This window comes from Manis pentadactyla, chromosome 6 (genome assembly GCF_030020395.1).
Source record: "Manis pentadactyla isolate mManPen7 chromosome 6, mManPen7.hap1, whole genome shotgun sequence".
Classification (NCBI taxonomy): domain Eukaryota; kingdom Metazoa; phylum Chordata; class Mammalia; order Pholidota; family Manidae; genus Manis; species Manis pentadactyla.
In genome coordinates this window covers 34,404,267-34,425,254 of record NC_080024.1, presented here as the reverse complement: position 1 = coordinate 34,425,254, position 20,988 = coordinate 34,404,267, and the positions used below count along the sequence as shown (strand labels likewise).

Genomic DNA, 20,988 nt, shown 5'->3' with positions numbered 1-20,988 from the left:
ACTTAAATAGGTAATGAGAGTGAAGTGATAAGGGCTATGGCCATGTTGACTAAAAATACTATGAAAACTCATTGTAAGGGGACTTAGTCAGGTCTTGGAAGCAAGGGGGAAAAGAAAGTGTGAGGACAGGAGTCAAGGAGAGTAAAACATTTGAAAAGAGCTAGTGGAGAATGGGAAACAGAACTCAGTAGGGAAACCACGAAGGAATGGCTAGTAGTGTGTTAAGGATTCTGGGGAGGATGAAAACCATTAAATTATCTGCATGATCAGGGGATTTCTTTTTTAATGGCAGTGCCTAGTAATTCTAACAGAGGATAGGGAAAGTAGATAGCTGGATTGTTGCAGAGTTGGGGTTTTGCCAGACATGTGAGTGGAAAAGACAGTTGGGCAGAGAGTTGAGGAGATTGTCAAGAGAAAGATTAGAGTGGTGGTCAGTGGGTTCTCGACTGAGTCTAATCTGAGGGAAGGAAGTGATGATAGGCAGGTTGCTGATAGGCAGAGAACAGAAGAGTCAAGGAACTAGAGGTGTTGATTAAATAGAGGAACAGTTGGAGAAAGAATAATAGTGGGAAAGATGGAACATTTTCAAGCTGGAGTGACTCTCACACCAGGCACTGTGCTAAATGCTTGGAAGGATAAAGAGACATAGAAGACAGGATACCTGCTCTCAAAGACTTACAACCAAAGTCAGGAAATAAGAAATATACATCAATACCATTACAGGACATTTGAGGAAAATGCCAAGTAAGAAATAAGACCTAATATTGTAGATGTGCAAAGAAGAAAAAGATACCTTCTCACTTTAAGAAGTTTCATTAAGCCAGATCTTAAAAGAAAGACTGCATTTCAAGAAATTAGAATTAGGGGAAGATGTTACAGGAAGAAGGAATGTTTTCAGCAAAGGTACAGAGCAGCAAAGAAGATGTGCTTAAGGAAGAGGATCCCGGAGCCCCAGACTGTTATGATTGGAGGGACCACTGTGTCTTTCAGTCTTCAGGTTCTAACCCATTAGTGGGACATGAAGTAAATTTGGTGAATAGTAACCAATACTTTAAAAACTAAAATGGAATGGGTAAGAAAAGAATAGAAAATATTGGAGTATATTACACTTAGTAAGAATGTGTATTATTTTATACAACTTTTGTTCTAGTTTAAACTCTACCTATATCTCTGTATGGAAGTGAATATTGGATTCGTATACATTTCTTACTGTGAGTTGCAGGTTTAAAAAAAGTGTAAAAAAAACACCGGACTGGTCTAATTTCCTTATTTTGCAGAATTAAAATTCAAGGTTTGAGGAGACAAATATTTTGCCTAAGGTAATGTGCATCTCTGGTCCTGTTGACTTGAAATATAGAACATATTAGAGAAATGGGATACCAAAGTCTGGGGAAATAGATAAATAGATTGCATAGGCAGCTGAGAGCCTTACCTTCTGAGAGGTGAATTTTATTCCTTAGACAGTAGAGTCATCAAAGGGGTTTGAGTTGAGTTGAGAATGACATGATCAGAAGGAAATTTATGTGGTCTGTGGGATAGATTAAAGAGAGGAAGTTGGAGTCAGGGATTCTAGTTAGGAGCTTATTGATGTGGGCTAGCCCAGGGCTTCTCAAACTTCAAGGAACAAACACATGACCTGGGGATCTGATTCAGTGAGTCTAGGGTGAGGTCTGAGCTTCAGGATTCTAATATGCTCCAAGGTGATAGAGATGCTGCCAGTTGGGGATCATACTTTGAGTAGCAAGGATCTAGGCAAAACAAATAAAGGCCTAAATGATAGTAGTGAAGGTACAAATGGAAAGGAATGTGAAAAATAGAAATGAAGGACAGGTTAGCCAGGACAAGGTGACTAACTGGATATGAGCAGGGAAAGAATGAGGCCAAACATCACTGATTTTGAGTTTGTTTGACTAGGAGAATTATAGCTCTATTAGCAGAAATAAAAGAGCAGACTTGGAGAGGAGGAAGAGGGTCCTGTTTTAGACATGACGAGCTTCTAATTGAGGTGGGAACCCAAAGGGAAATGAGCAGCAGGCAACTGAAGGGGAGATTGGAGCCGGAAGGAAGATAGGATGTAGATTTGAGGGTTATTGGTGCATGAGTTTGTAGTTGAAGACAAGAGAGTGGATAACAAGAGAGCAAATACATAAAGCCAAAAGGACTGGTGATAGGACTTTTGTCTTAGGGGATGAGGAACAGGACAGCAAGGGACAAAGGGAAGCAGCTTTTAAGAATGTGGAGGATCCAGGAAAATACATTTTCATAGAAGTCAAGGGAAGAGACAGTTTCAGGGAGGGCATGGTCGAGAGGGTTATAAGCACCAGGAATATAGTTGAAAGTCATATATACCTGCAAGGGCTTTGTGGGTTTGTGAGGGATACCCTAATAAACAGAGGAATTTATTAGGGATATATGGAAGTAGCACAAAGGAAGAAGTTTTCCAGTCAAAGCAGGTGGGAGTAGGGATTACTTCCTCATGGCAGGGGCAGCAGTGAAGAATGCTGAGATGCTGAAGTGGACGCAGCGAGTCCAAGAACCGAAAATGATTCAGTAAGGCTGGAGTTTAGAATTAACGGAGTTGGGTTAGAGATGAACCTGGAGAGGTAAGTAGCAGCCAGATGTGAAGGGCCTGGCTGCGTCATGCTGCTCCATATGAGGAACCATTAAATGGTTTTAAACCCAGAAGTTATAAATTCAGTTTTTCTTCATGAAAGCTCACTCTGATGACACTGTGGTGCATAAATTGGAAAGAGGCAAGACTTTTTTTTGAAATGTTACACTCCCCTGACCTCATTCTTTCCTTTTTTTTTTTCTACACCCACCCCAGACTCTCATTTCCTTTAGTTATTCCCTAAGTGTGGGTGCCTGTTAGGAGTCCAGCCTTGACAGTGAGGCTCGTCAGGATGACAGTGGGGCAGATGTGAAATGATGACAGAGGAAAGTGGTTGTCTGTGTGGTCAGCTACTGAGCCAGAATCAATGAGAGACTGAAGAGCCAGCAATAATTTTTCTAGCTTTGAGATGCTTGTAGATGAATGATGGTGCCATTTATGAGATAGAGAAACAGAGAAATCTAAAATAGATTTTAGAGAGACATAGTTAAGTTTTGGACATGCTGAGTTTGAGGTGATTATAGAATGTCCAGGTTAACTTTAGACTATATGGATCTAAAGTTCAGGAAAGGGATCTGAGTTGGAGATAAAAATTTTGAAATAATCAGTATACAGTTGTTAAGTGAAGCAGTATCAGTGGATAAGGGAGAGTATAAGGTGATAAGAGAAGGTCAAGGATGGAATATCAATATATTAAAGATCAGTGGAAGCAGTGGAACCTATAAAATAAACAACAGCAGAGAGGTAATAGAAACATTAAGAGATGGTGTATCAAGGGGAGAGAGAGCTTCAGGAAGGAAGATAGACAACAAAGCCAAACGCTGCAAAGAGAAGGGATGAAAGGCAGCCATTGGATTTCCATTGCAACAGGCATCAGTGACCACAGTAAAAATATTATGAGTGAAGCAACCATGGCAGAAGTCATCTTACAGGGGGATGAATTTCACATTTTAGAGGGCAAACAGTTCCATCCAATGCCCCAGTGTGTGGATGGGAGAGAGGGGCTGAAGTGGATTTGAGAAACAGATCATCGGAGCTGAGGAGGGTAATTGGACTTGTTCTCATGGGTATTGATGTCAAGGAGGCAGCTGTGGTCCAGGCGTCCTCATCCCAAGTGAATGATGGAGAGTGGTGGGAAGTGCCGTGGGTGACAGCGAAAAGGAGGATAGAGGGAGACAGAACTGGATGGCATGCAAGTCCAAGAGGCAGGGATCTTTGCTTGAGGAGAAGAGAAACAATAGCTTTGAAGGATATTGGGGGGTTGGGAGGCAGTGGACCCCCATCTCACAGTGATTGAAGGTAAGACTAAGTTGTAGAAAAATTAGCATCCACTTGAAAATGCTGTGTGGGAGCAGTGAACTCGAGGTCTCACTTAAGGGAGGGAGCCAGAGGAAATGCATCAGAGTTTGGGATGTAGGGAGTTTTTAAACCAGGAGTGAGGAGTGAGGAGTGAACCACGAAAAAGGTCTGGGAGAGGGAGGAACGGTGGATACCAGGGTAAATGAGAAGCAGCACAGAGCAGTATGGAGATGAGCTTACGTGGAAAAAAGCACCGTCAGAGAGGCTTCTACTATGAGTAGTGGTCATGGAAGAGAGGTTGGGAATCAGAGTGAGGTTAGCCTGAATCGAGTTTCTAACAGAACAAATCTCAGGGATCCCTGGTGAGTGGAAGGACTCAGATTCCCTGCAGGAGTTGACTGACTGATCTGATTGTGTTTTTGAGGGACTCCTACCCCAGGTGGCACTAGCCCAGTGGAATTATTTTTTTCCCAAGACCTTCACTGTATTGGAAACACGACTAACCCCTGGGGTATGGGAAGCCTCTCTGGAAAGAGTCACCTATGATCTGGCTTGATGTTGCCTAAGAAAACATGCTTGGGTTGGGTTATATCAGTAGTGAAGCTTTGGCTGTGTGAAGGAAGGATCCAGGTTGCAAAGCATTAAAGAATGAGTGGGTGGTGAGGTTAGTTAGCAGAGACTGCAGTTTTGAGAAGTGTAGCTATGAAATATCATATGAAATACATTAATACCGCAGGGCTTTACCATTTACAAATGCTTGTAGATGTATGTGACGCCAGGGAGGAAAGGAACTGAGAAGCAAGAATGGGGAGGTGGGTGTGACTAATTAGTGAGAACAGCTTCTACTTGGGACGTGAAAGCATTCAGCCTGGCCTGCTATAAAGCTCTGTCTCTGGCTCAGCCAGCCGACGCTTTCCTTCCCTGGCATGTTTTGATTTTCTGCCTTTTCTCCAGTTTCTCAGGATGGTGTAGTGGAGTCAGGCAAGTCCGACTTTGACTCTTTCTAGACATGTTCTTAAAGTTTCCTTGAGCCCTATTTTTCTCACCTGTGTATTGAAGACAAGCCTATCTTCCTCCCAAAGTACTTTTGAGAATTGCAAAAGGTGCTATGCATTCAATAAATGTTTTTTTCTCTTTCTTTCTTCTATCCCTCACCTGTCACCATCTTTCTATCTTTTGTCCCTCTTAGTACCTTCACATTGAAAAACATATTTTTAAGCACATATTATGACATCTTATCTTCTACCTGCAATTTTTAGTTGGTTCTTTATGTTGTCTTTCCTGTGAGCGTTTATGTTTATAACCGATTGGAAAGTTTAAATGTTGGTATAGGAATTTTCTGTTTGGTAGCTTAGTGGTTTGATGAATGGTGAAGTGAATCATGTGTGAATTGGAAGCACCAAGAAGAGAAAGCATTGGGAAAACTCATAGAGACAGCAAATGTTTGAGGTGGGAGTCTCAAGAAATTGTTCACATTCTTTCATGGCTTATGAAACCTGCTGTGGGCCTGCATGGAACCGACATGGCTGTGGTGGCTGTGCTGGGCAAACTCCCCAAGCTCCTGCTCTGGTCAGACCATGATGCTCATCAGCTTGGCTTCAAGGTCTCCAAGGCACTGTCAGGTCCAGCACAGGCCGCAACGCCTCTGAAGTGCCTGGTTTCCAAGGTGTGATGGAAAAAGTGGATTTATCCACATAGCTTTGCATCTGCTATTTTGCCTGCATTCCCAGAATGCTGGATCGGGCCCTTCCTTTCTGAATTGCCATTACATGTTCTCAGTTGGCATAGGTCTTTGTAAACACTAACACTGGTGTTTGAATTCTCAACTGCCAGTGGCCCTGGGAGAGAGCAAAAGACTCTTGGAATACTAAGCATTCTTTTTTTCCCTTAAGTTTCTCTATTGGTGGGAACCTAATATCATCTCTGGTTTCTGTGCCTTATGACCACATGCAACATTTAAAAATTTGGACCCAGAATATATTACCCCCCTTTCTTTCTTCTCTCTACTGTTTATGCCTTATTCCCTTTTGGTTTGGGGGGAGGATCTAATTTCTTTCCATCTCTCTCCCTCTTAATCTATACTGTATATTCCCTCAGTTTTCAACTTTGAACTTAAGACTTTAAAATAGGTTTAAAAAGATAATGGTTCCTTTATTTCCTAAAGCCACCTAAGAATATATTGCTCAGTCTGGTCTCCTTGTGTTATGTTTTTAAGGGGTTTCATATCAGAGACTCTGGAATACTTAAGAAGTTGTAAACCTTAGAATATCATTTTCAGGTCAACTTTGATCTTATATGCCAAGTTCATTGGTGGGAAAGAAAAATTAAATCTTTCACATCTAAATCAGTAACTAGTGTTCCAAAGGAAACTTCAAAGTCTCCCTTTAGATTTTTGAGGAAGGATAATTCCTTCAGTATCAAAGAAATGAGAGGTCAGGAAAAGCCAGAATCCCTTGATTTAGGACATGGTCTACTTACTTGACTTTCCTTGTCCTTTTTCCCCCTCTGAATGTAAAATCTTCATTTTTTTGGTCCCTCAAGGGACACTTGTACAATGTTCTTTCAGATGGCTGTTTCTGATTTAGAGGCGAAATCAACCCATAGTGTCCCAAATCTGCTTAGATAAAGTGTTCATTCCTTCCAGCTTTTCATGTTTCAACTTTTGCGGGGCCTGGCATACATCCACCACCACCATGTTCTTCACAGGGACCTGAAACCTCAGAACCTACTCATCAGTCAGCTGGGAGAGCTCAAACTGGCTGATTTTGGTGAGTCTCCCCTCGAGCCTCTTTCCAGGCTGTGAACAATGATAGTTTTGTGTGCAGATGTTTAAAGCATTGGCTAATGCTGGCCTTTGAAAAGTGGAGGCCAGGAACATGATGCCCTCTGTGAGGTGTCAAACAACCATATAGGAAGTGTGAGGCAAGAAACAAGGTGAGACTGGTAGCTGCTTAGGATTCTGCCAATCCCCAGTCTAGTCAGACACTACACCTTGGGTGCCCCTACTACTCCGTCGCCATTTTTGATACAGAGACATTTGCAGAGTGAACTGTACCTAGTAGGTTTCCCTAAATCTAAGTGGATGTACAAATTCTATCAGAACAGATCAAGGTCATCCCAGGAAGATAGGATATAGACATTAACCCCAGATTGTAGGATGGATTCCTGCTGAATGGAGGTTCCTGCTCACCCATGTATCTACAGAGGCATGACCATATGGGTACCTGAGGTTTTTATTCCCATCAAAGTGGTGTGGATTTCTCCTGAGTACCACTGTATCTTTCCGTTTTAGCCATAACATAATTTATGATCGTGCGCACACATGTGGGTTTGCATGGTGATGTCTTCTCTTTCACTAGGCTGTAGGCATTAGGAAGGCAGCCTGCGTCCGTTCTTGCTGATCATTGTTCCCTGTGTGCCTGGCACAGTAAGTGCTCAATCAATACTTGTTGAAAAAACTGGTTCTGTGCAAGCCGAGGAACCACTCTTCTCTGGCAGGTGTCACATGGTTCTCTAGTGGCAGTACTTTACTCTGAAACAGGAACTTCCATCTGGACATGTGAGCATTTAACAGACGCTCATCTATCAATTCACCACAAAAGAGAACTCATCTATTGAGTGTTTTTTCCGGTTGTAGATCATGTGGTTCTATGAGATAAGTAGCTGACTGACATCAGAAACCTCATTTTGCAGAGGAGCCCTGGAGAGTGACTTGTCTAAAGTCCCACCAAACTAATTCGGATCAGCAGTCCCCATCCTTCACTCCTGGGGATTCCTGGACTGTGAAAATGGAGGGTGACTGTATTAGCTGTGAACTGAATTCCATTGTGCCACAGAGACCCACAATTACAGATGTGTAGACACCCTAGAAGCTTAACTTTCTCTTGCATAGCAGTCTGGCCTAAGTAGTCAGGGCTTGTATGGCGGTCCGGTGGTGTCCTGGCCCAGGCTTCCTCCATCACGGGACCCCACCTTCCCTAGGTTTTCACCCCAGCTGCATACTCAAGATGGTTGCTGCCTCCTTCTCCTGACAGCCGGGAGGAAGGAGAAAAGGGAAGAATGCTTAATCTCTCCATGAAGGGCATGATCTAGAAGTTCACACATCACTTCTGTTCATATTGCAAAGGCAAGAATTTAGTCACCTCATTATACTTAGGTGCCAGGAAGGCCACATCTAGCTCAAAGTAAGCCAAACTTTGAGAAATTCACTTGACGGAGAGGTACATAAGGATCAAGATAGTTGAGTAGCTCTATTAGCAGCGCCTGAAACATGCTATTATTTTAATAAAATGTGTTTACTGGTCATACCCTCCTTGGTAGAATGCTTCACAGTGGCTCTTCAGGAAGTCCCAGGCCAATGAATTCTGTACTTTTCCTCTTTGGTCAGGTCTTGCTCGGGCCAAGTCCATTCCCAGCCAGACCTACTCGTCAGAAGTAGTGACTCTGTGGTACCGCCCTCCTGATGCCTTGCTGGGAGCCACTGAATACTCCTCTGACCTGGACATATGGTAAGAGCTAGTGCCAAGAAAATGTGACTCATCCTCCTACCCATGAGGATTGCCTTATCATTTGTGTTATGTTTTTAATAATAATCCTAATAATGGCAATCACATTTATCTATGGAAACATAAAGTGCTTTCAAATACATCATCTCATCTGACTTTTAAAATCATTCTATGAGTTTTTACAGTTAAAGTAATCTTCTGAATCAGCTTTTTGCCATGCTTCTCCTCCTAATTCGTCTCTCCAATCCTTTGTCTTTTCCTCTTGTTCTCAGAGAAACACACATACACTCTTAAACTACACACATGCACACACACACACACGCACACACATTGTTTGCACACTCATGCTCATGCATGCCCACATACAGTTCAGAGCTTGGTGAAAAAAGTATAAAGACCAAGACTCAGTAGACCTGATTTTCCTGCCAATTCCATTTCTAATCAGTTACTGTGGATTTTGTTATCTGGAGATGTCCTGTATTGTCTCTGTGTCTCTGTTTCTTGGTTTTTAAAATGAGGGTAATAAACTCTCCTCGTGAGAGGTTAAATGGAATTGTAGTGCAAGTAAAGAAGCAAGTAGATGCTATAAAGTAGAACCGCATCACTGGGAAGGCTCTTGGATTAGTGGAGTGCTGTAGTGAATATGAGATCACTCATCCTCCTAGAGCAGTGGTGTTCTGTTACGTGAATCTTAGCTCTGGAAAAATCCAGTCATTTGGGGGCCACAGTTAGATGTGTGGTGATTTTGTAGTCATAGCCACCTCTTCAAAGGTAGCAAAATGTGTGAACTTCATAATTGCTTGAAAGTTCTTATGTAAACATAAGGCCCTGTTTCTAAAAAATTAATAACAGATTAAAAAAATTAAAATTACCTAAGTGTCCATCAGTAAGTGAATGGATAAAGAAGATGTGGTACATATACACAATGGAATATTATTCAGCCGTAAGAAGAAAACAAATCCTACCATTTGCGACAACATGGATGGAGCTGGAGGACATTATGCTCAGTGAAATAAGCCAGGCAGAGAAAGACAAATATCAAATGATTTCCCTCATTTGTGGAGTATAACAACAAAGCAAAACCGAAGGAACAAAACAGCAGCAGACTCACAGACTCCAAGAAGAGACTAGCAGTTACCAAAGGGAAGGGGGGTAGGGAGGATGGGTGTGGAGGGAGGAAGATGGGAATTAAAGGGCATTATGATTAGCACACATAATGTAGGGGGGTCACAGAGAAGGCTGTATAGCACAGAGAAGGCAAGTAATGACTCTATAGCATCTTACTATGCTGATGGGTAGTGACTGCAATGGGATGTGGATAGGGGGGACTTGATAATAGAGGTGAATGTAGTAACCACAGTGTTGCTCGTGTGAATCTTTCATAAAATTGTATATCAATGATAACTGAATAAAAAAATAAATAAAAATAAAAATAAAAATAGATTCAGAGAAAAAAAATTAAAATTACAAGGCTAAACTAAGCTTTTGGATTTCCCGAAGAATTGAGAGAGTTTGCAGAGAAGTGTTCCTCCAATGTGTCTGGAGTCTTTGATTTCCCAGTACCCTGTGCCATGTCTAGAAATATCACTGCTAGTCAAAACCTTCCTGAAACTGTCAGCTCTCATTGCTTGACCCTGTCACTTCAAAGGCCTGTGGCAGGCTCTGGCTTTCTCAGCCCTTAATGATCACTTTCTAGCTGCGCTTCACAAATGAAACCTCTATTCACCACTTTTAAACTTTGTTTTATTATGGAACATTTAAAACATTCAAAAAATGTGTGACATGTATATACATCAGTGGCTGTGCTGGCCCCTAGTGGGCAGAGGCCAGGGATGCTATTAACATCCCATAATGCACAGGGCAAACCCCTCCCCCCAGCAAAGATTTATCCAGCCCCAAATGCCAATAGTGTTAATATTGATAAATCTGTGATTAAGAAGCATCATAAAATGAATTCCAAGAACCCAATACCCAATATAATAACTAGAACATAATCAATACTCTCATATCGATGTGTGCCCCTTTCTCGTCAAACTGTCTCTCCACCAGAGGAGCTTCTATCCTTAATTTTTTTTTCTTGTCATCATTCCTTCACCCCCTTAAAAAATAGTATTTTTACATTTTTTAGGAAATCTAAAAAATACTGTTTAGTTTTACCTGCTTTAAAGTTTTTATAAAAATGATACTATAATATTTTTAGTTTTCTGTGATTTGCTTTTTTTTATTCAGTATGCTTGTAAGATTCATTCATGTTGATCTATGCAGCCACACTTTATTTCCTGTTGATGGGCCTTTCAATTATTTAGTTTGTTTTGTTTTGTTTGTTTTTGCTGTTATGAATATCCTTGGTACTTTACTGGTTTATAGGCATTTTATATTCTGGATACAAATCTCTTATCAGTTATGTGTGTTACAAGTAACCTCCCCCAGTTCATGGCTTCTGTTTTTGTATCTTTACATTGTCCTTTTGAATTTTAATATTGCTGACCTTATCAATCTTTTCTGTTATGGGTAGTCCTTTTGTTTCTTGTTTAAAAAATCCTTTCTACCCTGAGGTTGGAATGATATTGTCCAATACATTCTTTTAAAACTGTAAAGTTTTTCTTTTCTCTTTAAATCCTTACTATATTAGAAATCGACTTTTGCCTATGCCACCAATTGCCTCACCCTCATTTCTTCAGTAATCTGCCCTATCAGATCTCCCACATACCAAGTTTCCATAAATGCATAGGTTGGTTTCTGGGCTCTCTGTTCTGTTCCACTGTGGTCGATTTCTCTGTCCCTGTACCAATACACCACTGTATTAATTTCTATAGCTTTATATAATGCTACTTGATATCTGGTAGGATAAGTCTCCTCACTGACTTCATCTTCCTCAGGAGTGTCTTGGCTATTTTTTCCCTTTAACTTTTCATATAAATTTTAGATTTAGTGTTTCAAGTTTCATAAAAAATCCTAGTGGGCTTTGCATTGGAAATACATTGAAGTCATAGAACACGTTGAGGATAATTAACACCTTTGTAATAGTGTCTTTCAATTTTTTAGACAGGGTGTATCTCTTCATCTGTTTACTTGGTCTTTAATGCCTATTCGTAAAGTTTTAGTTTTCTCTCTAAGCTCTTACAGATCTAGAGCAAATGTCCTTATAAGTCTATTTCTCTTATTTATTGTTTCTTTTGTTTCTTGAATATGGTATCTTTTTTCCATGCATGTTAGATTGTTTTCGACAGTGATATGATATGCTAATTTTCCTTAGAATTTTGTTTGTGGAAGATTTTTTTTTTGAGATCTTGAATGAGATGAGTTCCCTTGGAGAAGATTTGCATTTAATTTTGTTAGATGCATTTTTTTAAAAAAGAAATTTATTGTTGTATTTTATGTAAGTGTTGATCTACCACTCAGATCTTAGATTTCTTAATGTCATTCCCTACTAAAAAGAACTAGGACTTTTTGGAGAAATGGCCAATTCTCAGGCTGGGGCAGGGAAACCATGAGATAAGCCAGGGATACCTTCTTAAGCAGAACAATTTTTGTAAAATGATCAAAAAATGATGGGCGTATGTTAAAAGGGTATGGGAAACAGCTGGAAGAGATTTCCCGCTGGCCAAAGCTGGTACAATTCGAGCATCAAAGTAAATAATGAGAGTAATGGATTATAACCCACTGAATAAAGTAAGAACATGTAAGTTAATAATAAAGATAGATAGCTAAATGGACAGACAGATAAGAAGGGACAATCCCCCTTCCAGTAGAATGCCAACTAATACCTTGGAGAAGAAATGATAGAATTAGAAAACCACTCTTTTGTAATATAGTAATGATTGGTTCTCACAAGAATCATCAGTGTTAAACTAAAGAGGAAATGTGATGAGGACTAAGATATTTACATTGTCTCAAAGTACCTCTCCACAAATTACTAATTAATTGCAAAGGAAGGAAATAGTAACTTTATAGTAGAGACACTTGGCAGGCACTGCCTTAACCAAGTGAGGAGAGTTAGTATTATCAATAATGGAATTAACTGACATCATGTGTCTCCTAATAGGATGCACTGAGAAGGATACAATATAACTTATGTGGTTTTCCTGCAAAAACAAAAAAGGAAAACCCCTGAATCAAATGATAAACTCACTTTGAGGGATATTCTACAATGTAACTAGCCTGTACTTTTTAAAAGGGTTGTAGGGGAGGAAAATTTTCCTTTATCCTCTTAGGTTTAGTGAATGGGCCTGTGAAATAAACTGACAAAAGACAGGTTAACAGGAGAAAAGCAGACAAATTTTATTTGACGTTAAAAATGTTACGTGACATGAGGTAGCTTCATGGAAAGAAGATAAAACCCCCAAAGGAGCAGCTAGGCTTGGAGGCTTTAATGGCATTCTGACAAAGGACGATCAATCTGTAAAGAAGTGACAAGGGAAGGAAAGGAGTTTCTGGACTCTTTAGGGGTGGTAAATTGTGGGAAGGTAAGTATATGGGGGACCGTAATGGTAAATAAGGGTAACTTAGCAAGGGTTATTTATGTAGATTCTTCTTGGTGCCATCTCTGTCTCTGCTAAGGTTGTCCACCTCTCCTCATACGGCAGGGTGAGGAGGGCATCTTCACAAGGGGAACTTATACCATCTTTCAGGCAGATGGGGGAGACAGAGAGCTTGTCCTGTGTTGTTTTTTATTTTTATTTTGTCAATTGTGTTCAGCTAGAACTAATCCTTATACCACAGTGATATATTTTGGGGTAGCATATTTTGATCCCCAATAGGGCCAAGGTTTTGAAAGACAAAGAAGGACTGAGGAAGCGTTCCAGATTAAAGGAGACTAGAGAGACTAAATGCAATGCATGGTTCTAGATTGGATCCTGACGGAAATACTGCTAAAGAACACTACGGGGACAAGAGGTGAAATTTAAATATGGACTATGGGTTAAATAGTAGTATTGGATAAATGTTAAATATCCTGATTTTTATAATTGCTCTGTTGTTATGTAAGAGAATGCTTTTGTTCTTAGAAAATACATATGGGAAGTACTTAGAGGTGAAGTCATATTTAGTAGGGGTGAAGTCATGATCTGCAATTTATTTTCCACTACTTCAGAAAAAAGTAGATAGATAGATAGATAATAGGCATATAGATAATGATACTTAGATACAGAGAACATAATGAACTGAAACAGGCAAAACATTGGCAACTGGTGAATCTGTTTGAAGGGTATTAGAGAGTTCTTTCTACTACTATTCTTGCAACTTTACTGTAAGTTTGAAATTATTTCAAAATTAAAAATTACCTCCCCCCCCCAAAGTGAGAAAAACCTGGTGTTTCACCAAAGATAGTCTAAGAATCACTGGCTTAGAATGTGATCAGTGTTTGCAGTTATTTCCCATGTGTTTGTGAAGAATGTGTATTCCCAAACTATTTGGTACACACTACAGGTTTTGATTTTTACCATGTTCCAAATTTTGAGGTCGTTAATTGTGTCATCCAAATCTTCTTTATATCATTTTTGTCTTTCACCTATCAATGAAAAGTGTGTTGAAATTATTCACTGTATTGTTGATTTGTCATAATTTTATCCATTTTTTGCATTGTATACTTTGAAGCTATTTTCATTAAGTGCAAATAAACTTCAAACTGTTCATTATTCTTTCATGTATCTTAGATCTTACTTTTGGAATAATTTTCCTGTCTTTTGAAGTAAATCTTCTAGAATTTTATTTAGTGTAGGCCTATTGGTGGCAAACTGTTTTTGTGTCTTAAGATAAACTCTCATGGTCGAAAGGTGCTCTTGCCGGGAGGTAATAAAATTGATGGTTATTTATTTTTTTTCCAGAACTTTGAAGAGATCATTCCCCTGCTTTGTGTTCTGTTGGTGTTGTGAAGTTCACTTTTAGCCTAATTATGGAGAAGTTTGCTTTAGCCTACTGTCTTTCTTTTTGCAGGTGATCTCTCATTTTATTTGGGTGTTTGAAAGATTAAAAAAAAAATTTTTTTATCATGGATCTTTCACTATCAGGTGTCTAGTGTGGATTTCTCTTTATATACCCTGCTTGGTATATATGGTGCGTCTTCCAATGATGAACTGTCTTTCATCAGCCCTTTTCTTTTTGAATGTTGTCTCTCTTCCATTCTCTTTTTCTGGAGCTCCAGTGAAAGATTATTAGACCATATCTTTCTATTACTCACAGTTCTTATCCTCTCCTTTATAGTTTCTGTCTCCTTAACTTTCTCTACTGCATTCTGGGTAATTCTTTCAGCTCACTTACCAGTTGTTTAAGTCTTTCTTAAACTATGTATCACTTACTTCTTTACTGTATATACAAAAATGTATGTTATTTCATTGATAAGTATTTCATAAATTTAGCTATGAAGAATAACACTTACAAAATGAAAATTCAATTGTAAGTTAAAATTATTGTCATTACTCTTATTTATTCTATTGTTACTGTTATCTGCCCAGTAAAACTCAAGAAGTAATGTAGAAATAGAACAATAGGCATCTTCCTTGAGCTTACTGTATTTGTTCACTGTACATAATTGTTAGGCCTTAGGTGTTTATATTGAGATTCCTCTTCCCATTTTTTTTTCTTTTCAGAGTGGTAAGAGGGGAAGTGCATAGGGAGAAGATTCCAATTGACAAAGGAGAAAAAAGGGGAGAAATCCTATCTTGCAACCCCATAGGGCACCAACTGAATGCCTTTAGAGGGGGCATACGACTGTGGGTGAGCATTAGCGCCTTTGTCTTAAAGAAAATAATTATAGTATACAGTGCAAGAGCCTCTTGTTCACAATGAGCCCTGGAAGCCACAGGTCAGCAGAAGGACCCAAAGCAGATTATGGCAAATAAACAAGTAGGACATACGGGTTATTCCCAGGACTTCCAGCCAGCATTCTCTAATCTCCCAACATCTTTTCTTCTCTCTTTATGTAATATGCTTGAACTTAAAAGATTCCATTAACTACTTCAGTGAGGAAAATTCCTATTAGGATTTTTTAGGATGGTTTTTAGGACGATGATTTTTTTTTGTTTTTGTTTTTGTTTTCACTTTTTTGTACTATGTTCAAAAGTTACCACTTTCATCATTTTCAGATGCACAACTCAGCAGCATTGAGTGCATTCACATTGCTGTGCAGCCATAACCACCATCCATCTCCAAAATGGGTCGTCATCTTCAACTGAAATTCTATACCCATTAAACCATTACTTCCTATTACTCCCCTCAACCCCTGTCAACCCTTATTCTACTTTCTGTATCTATAAATTTGACTATTCTCACGTAAGTGGAATCATACAATATTTGTCCTTCCATGTCTGGTTTATTTCACTTAGCATAATGTTTTCAGGGCTCATCCATGTTGTTGTAAAGTGGGTTTTAAAGAAGGATTCATTTTGACACACAAAGTCCTCTAGTCAAAACTGACCTCAGGCAGGTGCTGGTTTTAAGACTAAGGAAAGTTGTCCCTGCCCTAGAGGCTGCAGATTTCTTGCTACAAACTTCCAAATGTAAAGAGCGGCCCAGGGGAAAGGAAACGGAAATGTCATGTCACTGCCATGTATTATATTGTTCTGAATTAATTTCAACAGTGAAAAATGAAATACTGATTCATTTTTTCCAACAACACTTTTATATGCTTCTTACACCTCTGGAAAACCTAAAACTCATGAGATGGTTTATTTCCCCAGAGATTGCCTCAGGAATTTGAGGAATATTTTTCTCTCTATGAAAGAATTTGTTCATGCTTAGAATAGAGAAAAGGTTAGGAAGATAGCCAGAAAAAGCAGAAAACATGTAAGCTGTTTCCTCTAACTTAACTGAAGAACCACAGTTGGAGCAATAAAATGACCCCGTGTGTCTCTGCTTTCTGGAAGGTTCACTGTTTGATTCCACCAAGTCTTTTTTTCCCCTGCATGTGAAGTTCCCCTTCATCTACATGGGCTGCCCCACGGGTAGCTCCACAGAGCAAAAATTGTCTGAGAAGCCAAAGACAAGCAGGGTGAGAAGAGCCACAGGAATGAAGATTTAAGAACAAAACAGAGAAATAAAAAGAAATAGAAGCTGGTTCCCTATTTAGACCTGAATGTTCAGGATATTTTAAGTGTTTGCTTAAGGCTAGTCTGAGGTGGGCAGAATAGATGATAGCCACACAACTTGGGTAAGAAGTAAATCAAAAGTATGAAAGCCATACAACTTGTATAAGAAGTAAATAAAAATATTAAAGTTTTGAAGAACAAATTTAAAAATAGGATGATGAATCGTATAGTTCTTAAAGAACAATGCTTACACCTAGAAAATACCTTTCATCTTTCAAACGTAAGATTCACGGACTTATTTTCTTGTCAATGCATTGATATTTATGGTATTTATGGATATTCCAGGAACTGAAGTAGAATCGACTTAGGAATTGTTTATCTATGTTTTAAGTTCATCCATGCCACACAGGTGCACACGCACACATGACATGTATAGATAAAAATACGCAACCTTAGACTCTAGATTTGTTTGGTGAGAAATATTTTAACCTGCCCCCAACTGAAGCTTAAAAAGAAAGGCTCAAGAGAATGCCTATAAGACACCAACCATATAAATACAAAGGAGAATTTCAACCAAGTAATATCATTTTATTATGTAACACAAACATCTTTTGTTACTTTGTTGTTCTTGCATAATGGCCTTAATATCCAGCTTTCTCCAATATATTTTACATAATTTTGTATACCATCCTGGTGTACTAGAAAGTAAAGGACATTAAGAAATTGTGTAAAAAGGACATCTTGGTTCCCCACAGTCACTAATAAGAAAAAACATGAAAAGACAACAAGCTTTTTCTAAGCACTGAATGCCTTCTGAGGGGAAGGGAAAAAGGGGACTACAGGTTTAAGCCTAGCGGTGATTCTGATTTTGAATCCTACTGATGCCCTGGGGCCTTCTAGTGGGTGGAGACCATTCGAGGACGTTCACCGACTCAGTATCTAGCAACCAGGATGCTTTTTAAACATTTGACAGTTTTCCATTACTTTGATTCTCCTCCATATGTTGCTTAATTTATACCTTTTATATTTGTTGCTTTAAAGAAACAAAAAGAAGATAGATATTTAACTACAAACTAATGAGGAGCCTGAAAATGACAAGAATTTTAAAAATTCACTTCAGCTATTCACCAGATTCTTAAGTTATATTTGTCTGATCAAAATTCTTGTATCTTGTGTCTCTTGTACATGAAAAATCAGTAAAAAGTAAATCTGGTGGCCATTACATCCAAATTGGCTTCTTTGAAATTGGGGATAAAAACAACCTGATGTTTCAGGGAGGAAAAAAAACTGCTTGAAAAACTTAGGCCATCTTTCATTTATATATACATATATATATATATATGTATATATATATATATATATGTATATATATACGTATATATATATATACACACACAAAATTCTAAGAATAAGCTAGTTGATTATTATAAATGCAAACCAAATATTAGGTTATAAAAACAGGTTTTGTCTCTTTTGACATGAGAAGATACAGCTAAATTTCAATCTTTAAAAAAACTATTTATTCTCTTCCCAAATCAGACACAATATAAAAATTATCCTTAAACTTGTTTATCAAGAAATCTTTCTCCTACACAATTTAAAGTAAATTAAATAGTACGTGTCTACAGTCAGATAGGAAAAGTAAAAACTTATCATGTGTAGTAAATACATATGAGTAATATTAAGACCATATTTAAAATGAACTTGATAATAAATCTCTAATAATATGATGATCTATAATAAAATATTTTTCTTAAATATCTCTCTTTGTCTGCCACACAAAAAAATGTTAAGTTGATTAAGGCAATTTGCAAAATCATGTGTTATGGTGAAAGGGATTTGGAGTCAAGTACTGAACCATGGGGATAATCTCTGTAATCAGTCACCTGCACCATTTTTATCACTCAAAGACTTATAAGAATAAAAATGTGCATTATTAGCAAAATAAATCTTACTCCTTTCTGGGAATTCCTTACTACTGGAAATACCTTTCCAGTTTGACTAGATAGGAAAGAAAATTTATATTTCACCCAATTTGATCTATCTTAAGAAGCACATTCTCTCTTAAATCAGGATGGGTCTTACAATCAACAGCATCTTACAATAGCCATCAGCCAGGTGGCAGCTGTGACTATAGTCACCATTGCACATGTGTGAACATCAAACATGCCAGCATCAACAGTTGCAGAATGGGTGGCAGCACTTGGAAGAAAGTTTTGAAGACAGGAGAGCTTTTTTTTCCTTCTTCTTCTTTTTTTAACCCCTAGGAACCAATGGCTGCGGAGAGGGAGTGAATCAGATATGTTTGGCAACATTCTTTAAGCAAGAGTAAAAAGTAGACTAACTCTACATAATTGCAAGGTCAGCTTAGGAGCCCAATATCAATCGCTCTCAGTTTTTTTATGGATTACTTTAAGAAATGCTGCATCATCAAACTCCTCATATATAGGACAATACTGTGGATAAACACAGGCATCAGAGTCTGAGTCAAATGCTCCATGCAAACAAGTTTTAGGAGTACCTAAACCAATTTATTTCACTTCATGTTCTGTTTTTTGCATGTGCAAGTATGATATATGATAAAATAATCTAAGTTTTTAGATACTTTTGATGTATTGTTTTTTCATACTTAGAAGTATGAAAGAAACATTCTGATCATGTCATAGTTAAACTTGGAGGGTTTTTTTCATTTCTTAATAGTACATACAATAATGGTGCCTTTTACAGTGATAGCATCTAGATTCAGAAAAAAGGAGTATTCAATTTGGAGATTCAGTACTTCCCCCTCTTCCCATAAAATGGATAGTTAATGAACTTGAATGAGCTAAAATGCTTGCTATCTATCTTGTGTTCCTAAGTGCTGGTTGCATTCCATTTTAACAAAAAGCTGCAGGCTGTTCTTATTTTTGTTGGACATAGAGACTTTTTTTTCCTCATGTAGGAAAAAAAAAGCATGTAGCCCCTATTTAACTGTCCCCAAAGTTTTTCTTGGGAGGAGGTATGCTAGTAGTTCAGGTCCATATGTATGGTTTCCTTGAAAGTGTCCGGTTGACTCTTGTTTCCTTTGCTAGGGGGGCAGGCTGCATCTTTATTGAAATGTTCCAGGGTCAGCCTTTGTTTCCTGGAGTTTCTGACATCCTTGAACAGCTGGAGAAGATCTGGGAGGTAAGAGAAGAATTCCTCTTAAGGAGAAGAAATGTCTGCATTTTGAGCTTTGACTCAAATTTGCCTTAGAGGTGGACGAGGCAATCCATCTGTGCGAGATATTAAGGTTACCGACACTGTGGTATTTGTCACAAGTATAAGCACCTTGGAAATGAGTGGTTAGGAAACCCCCTGGTGTCCTGTAACAGCACTTGAATCTACCTGCTCCCCATCATTATTGCCTCAAAGCTCCCAGGGCAATTTCTGCCCTTACTACTCAAGCACAATCCTGCCCTGCCACCCCCAGCTCAAATTCACCCATGTATTTGGTCCTGGATCTTTGTCAGCTGAAGAGAAGACACTGTATTTTCATAGAACCCTAATAAAACAAAGATTTACCATGTTAGTGTGAGAGAAGTATACTATTTATTATGACCCAAAACCAGTTCCTAAGGGGTCAAGGTGCTTTTGTGTGTGTGGTTCCATTTTTTCATTAGTCATCCCTACCTCATTTGCACCATGTTGTGTTTCCTTTTTATGTGTCTTCTAGCTTCCATGCCATGTACTATAGTCATCTGTATATTTCCCCCCCTTTTTTAGAGGTTTTGTTTTATTGTGGTGAATTATACATAAAATTTACCATTCTAACCATTCTTAAGTGTACAGTTCATAGGTACTAAATATATTCACAGTTGTGAAACCATCAACACCGTCCATTTCCAGACCTTTTTCATCATCCCAAACAGAAGCTCTGTACCCACTAAATAATCACTCCCATCTTCCCTTCTACCAGACCCTACCTTTCATTTACTTCCTGTCTCTCTGACTTTGCCTATTCTAGTTATCTTGTAGTAGTGGAATCATACAGCATTTGTCCTCTGTGTCTGGTTTATTTTACAGAGCATAATATTTCAAGGTTCACCATGTTTTAGCATGTGTCAGTGTCTTAAACTGAGGGGTTTTATCACTGCTTATCCTGGTCCTGTTCCCTCTCAAGTTTGCTTGCTTCAAGCAGGCATCTGGAGCATCCTTGCTGACAGCCACTGATGTGGGTGTCTTGGGAAATATTGCCAGAGTGGGGTTTTGTGTGCAGGGGAGGAAACTTGTCTTTTCTCGAACTCCTCTATCTTGATTTAGTAGCCCCAACAGGTAGAGATCACAGTTTTGTTATCACATCTACGTTTACATGCTCTAGAGGAAAAGGTGGGGAAGTCACCACATTCAGCTGTGTGTTGCCTACTATGGCTCAAGCAATTAGAAATTTAAACTTTACAAATAGCTCCTGAATTTGTATTTTATTAAATCTGGTCTACACAGATGAAAATAGGAAAGCTATTTTGGGTTCTGTGATATTTGATGTAGGAATTGCTTCTTTCAAAGCAACTGGTCCATTCCAATCTCCCAA

General features: G+C 38.7%; 1 protein-coding gene across 4 annotated transcripts in view; it reads left to right on the top strand.

Moving 5' to 3' along the window:
• The window catches only part of CDK15 (cyclin dependent kinase 15), a 74,847-nt gene that overhangs the window by 17,013 nt on the left and 36,846 nt on the right, over positions 1 to 20,988 (top strand). For all 4 annotated transcript variants that reach the window (XR_008998207.1, XM_057503688.1, XM_057503689.1 and 1 more), the window contains 3 exons: positions 6,555 to 6,678; positions 8,298 to 8,418; positions 19,511 to 19,604. Coding sequence is in view for 3 of the 4 variants with exons in the window: in XM_057503688.1 (XP_057359671.1) it covers positions 6,555 to 6,678; positions 8,298 to 8,418; positions 19,511 to 19,604 (339 nt within the window). In the remaining variant the exon portion in view is untranslated. The remainder of the gene's footprint in view (positions 1 to 6,554; positions 6,679 to 8,297; positions 8,419 to 19,510; positions 19,605 to 20,988) is intronic.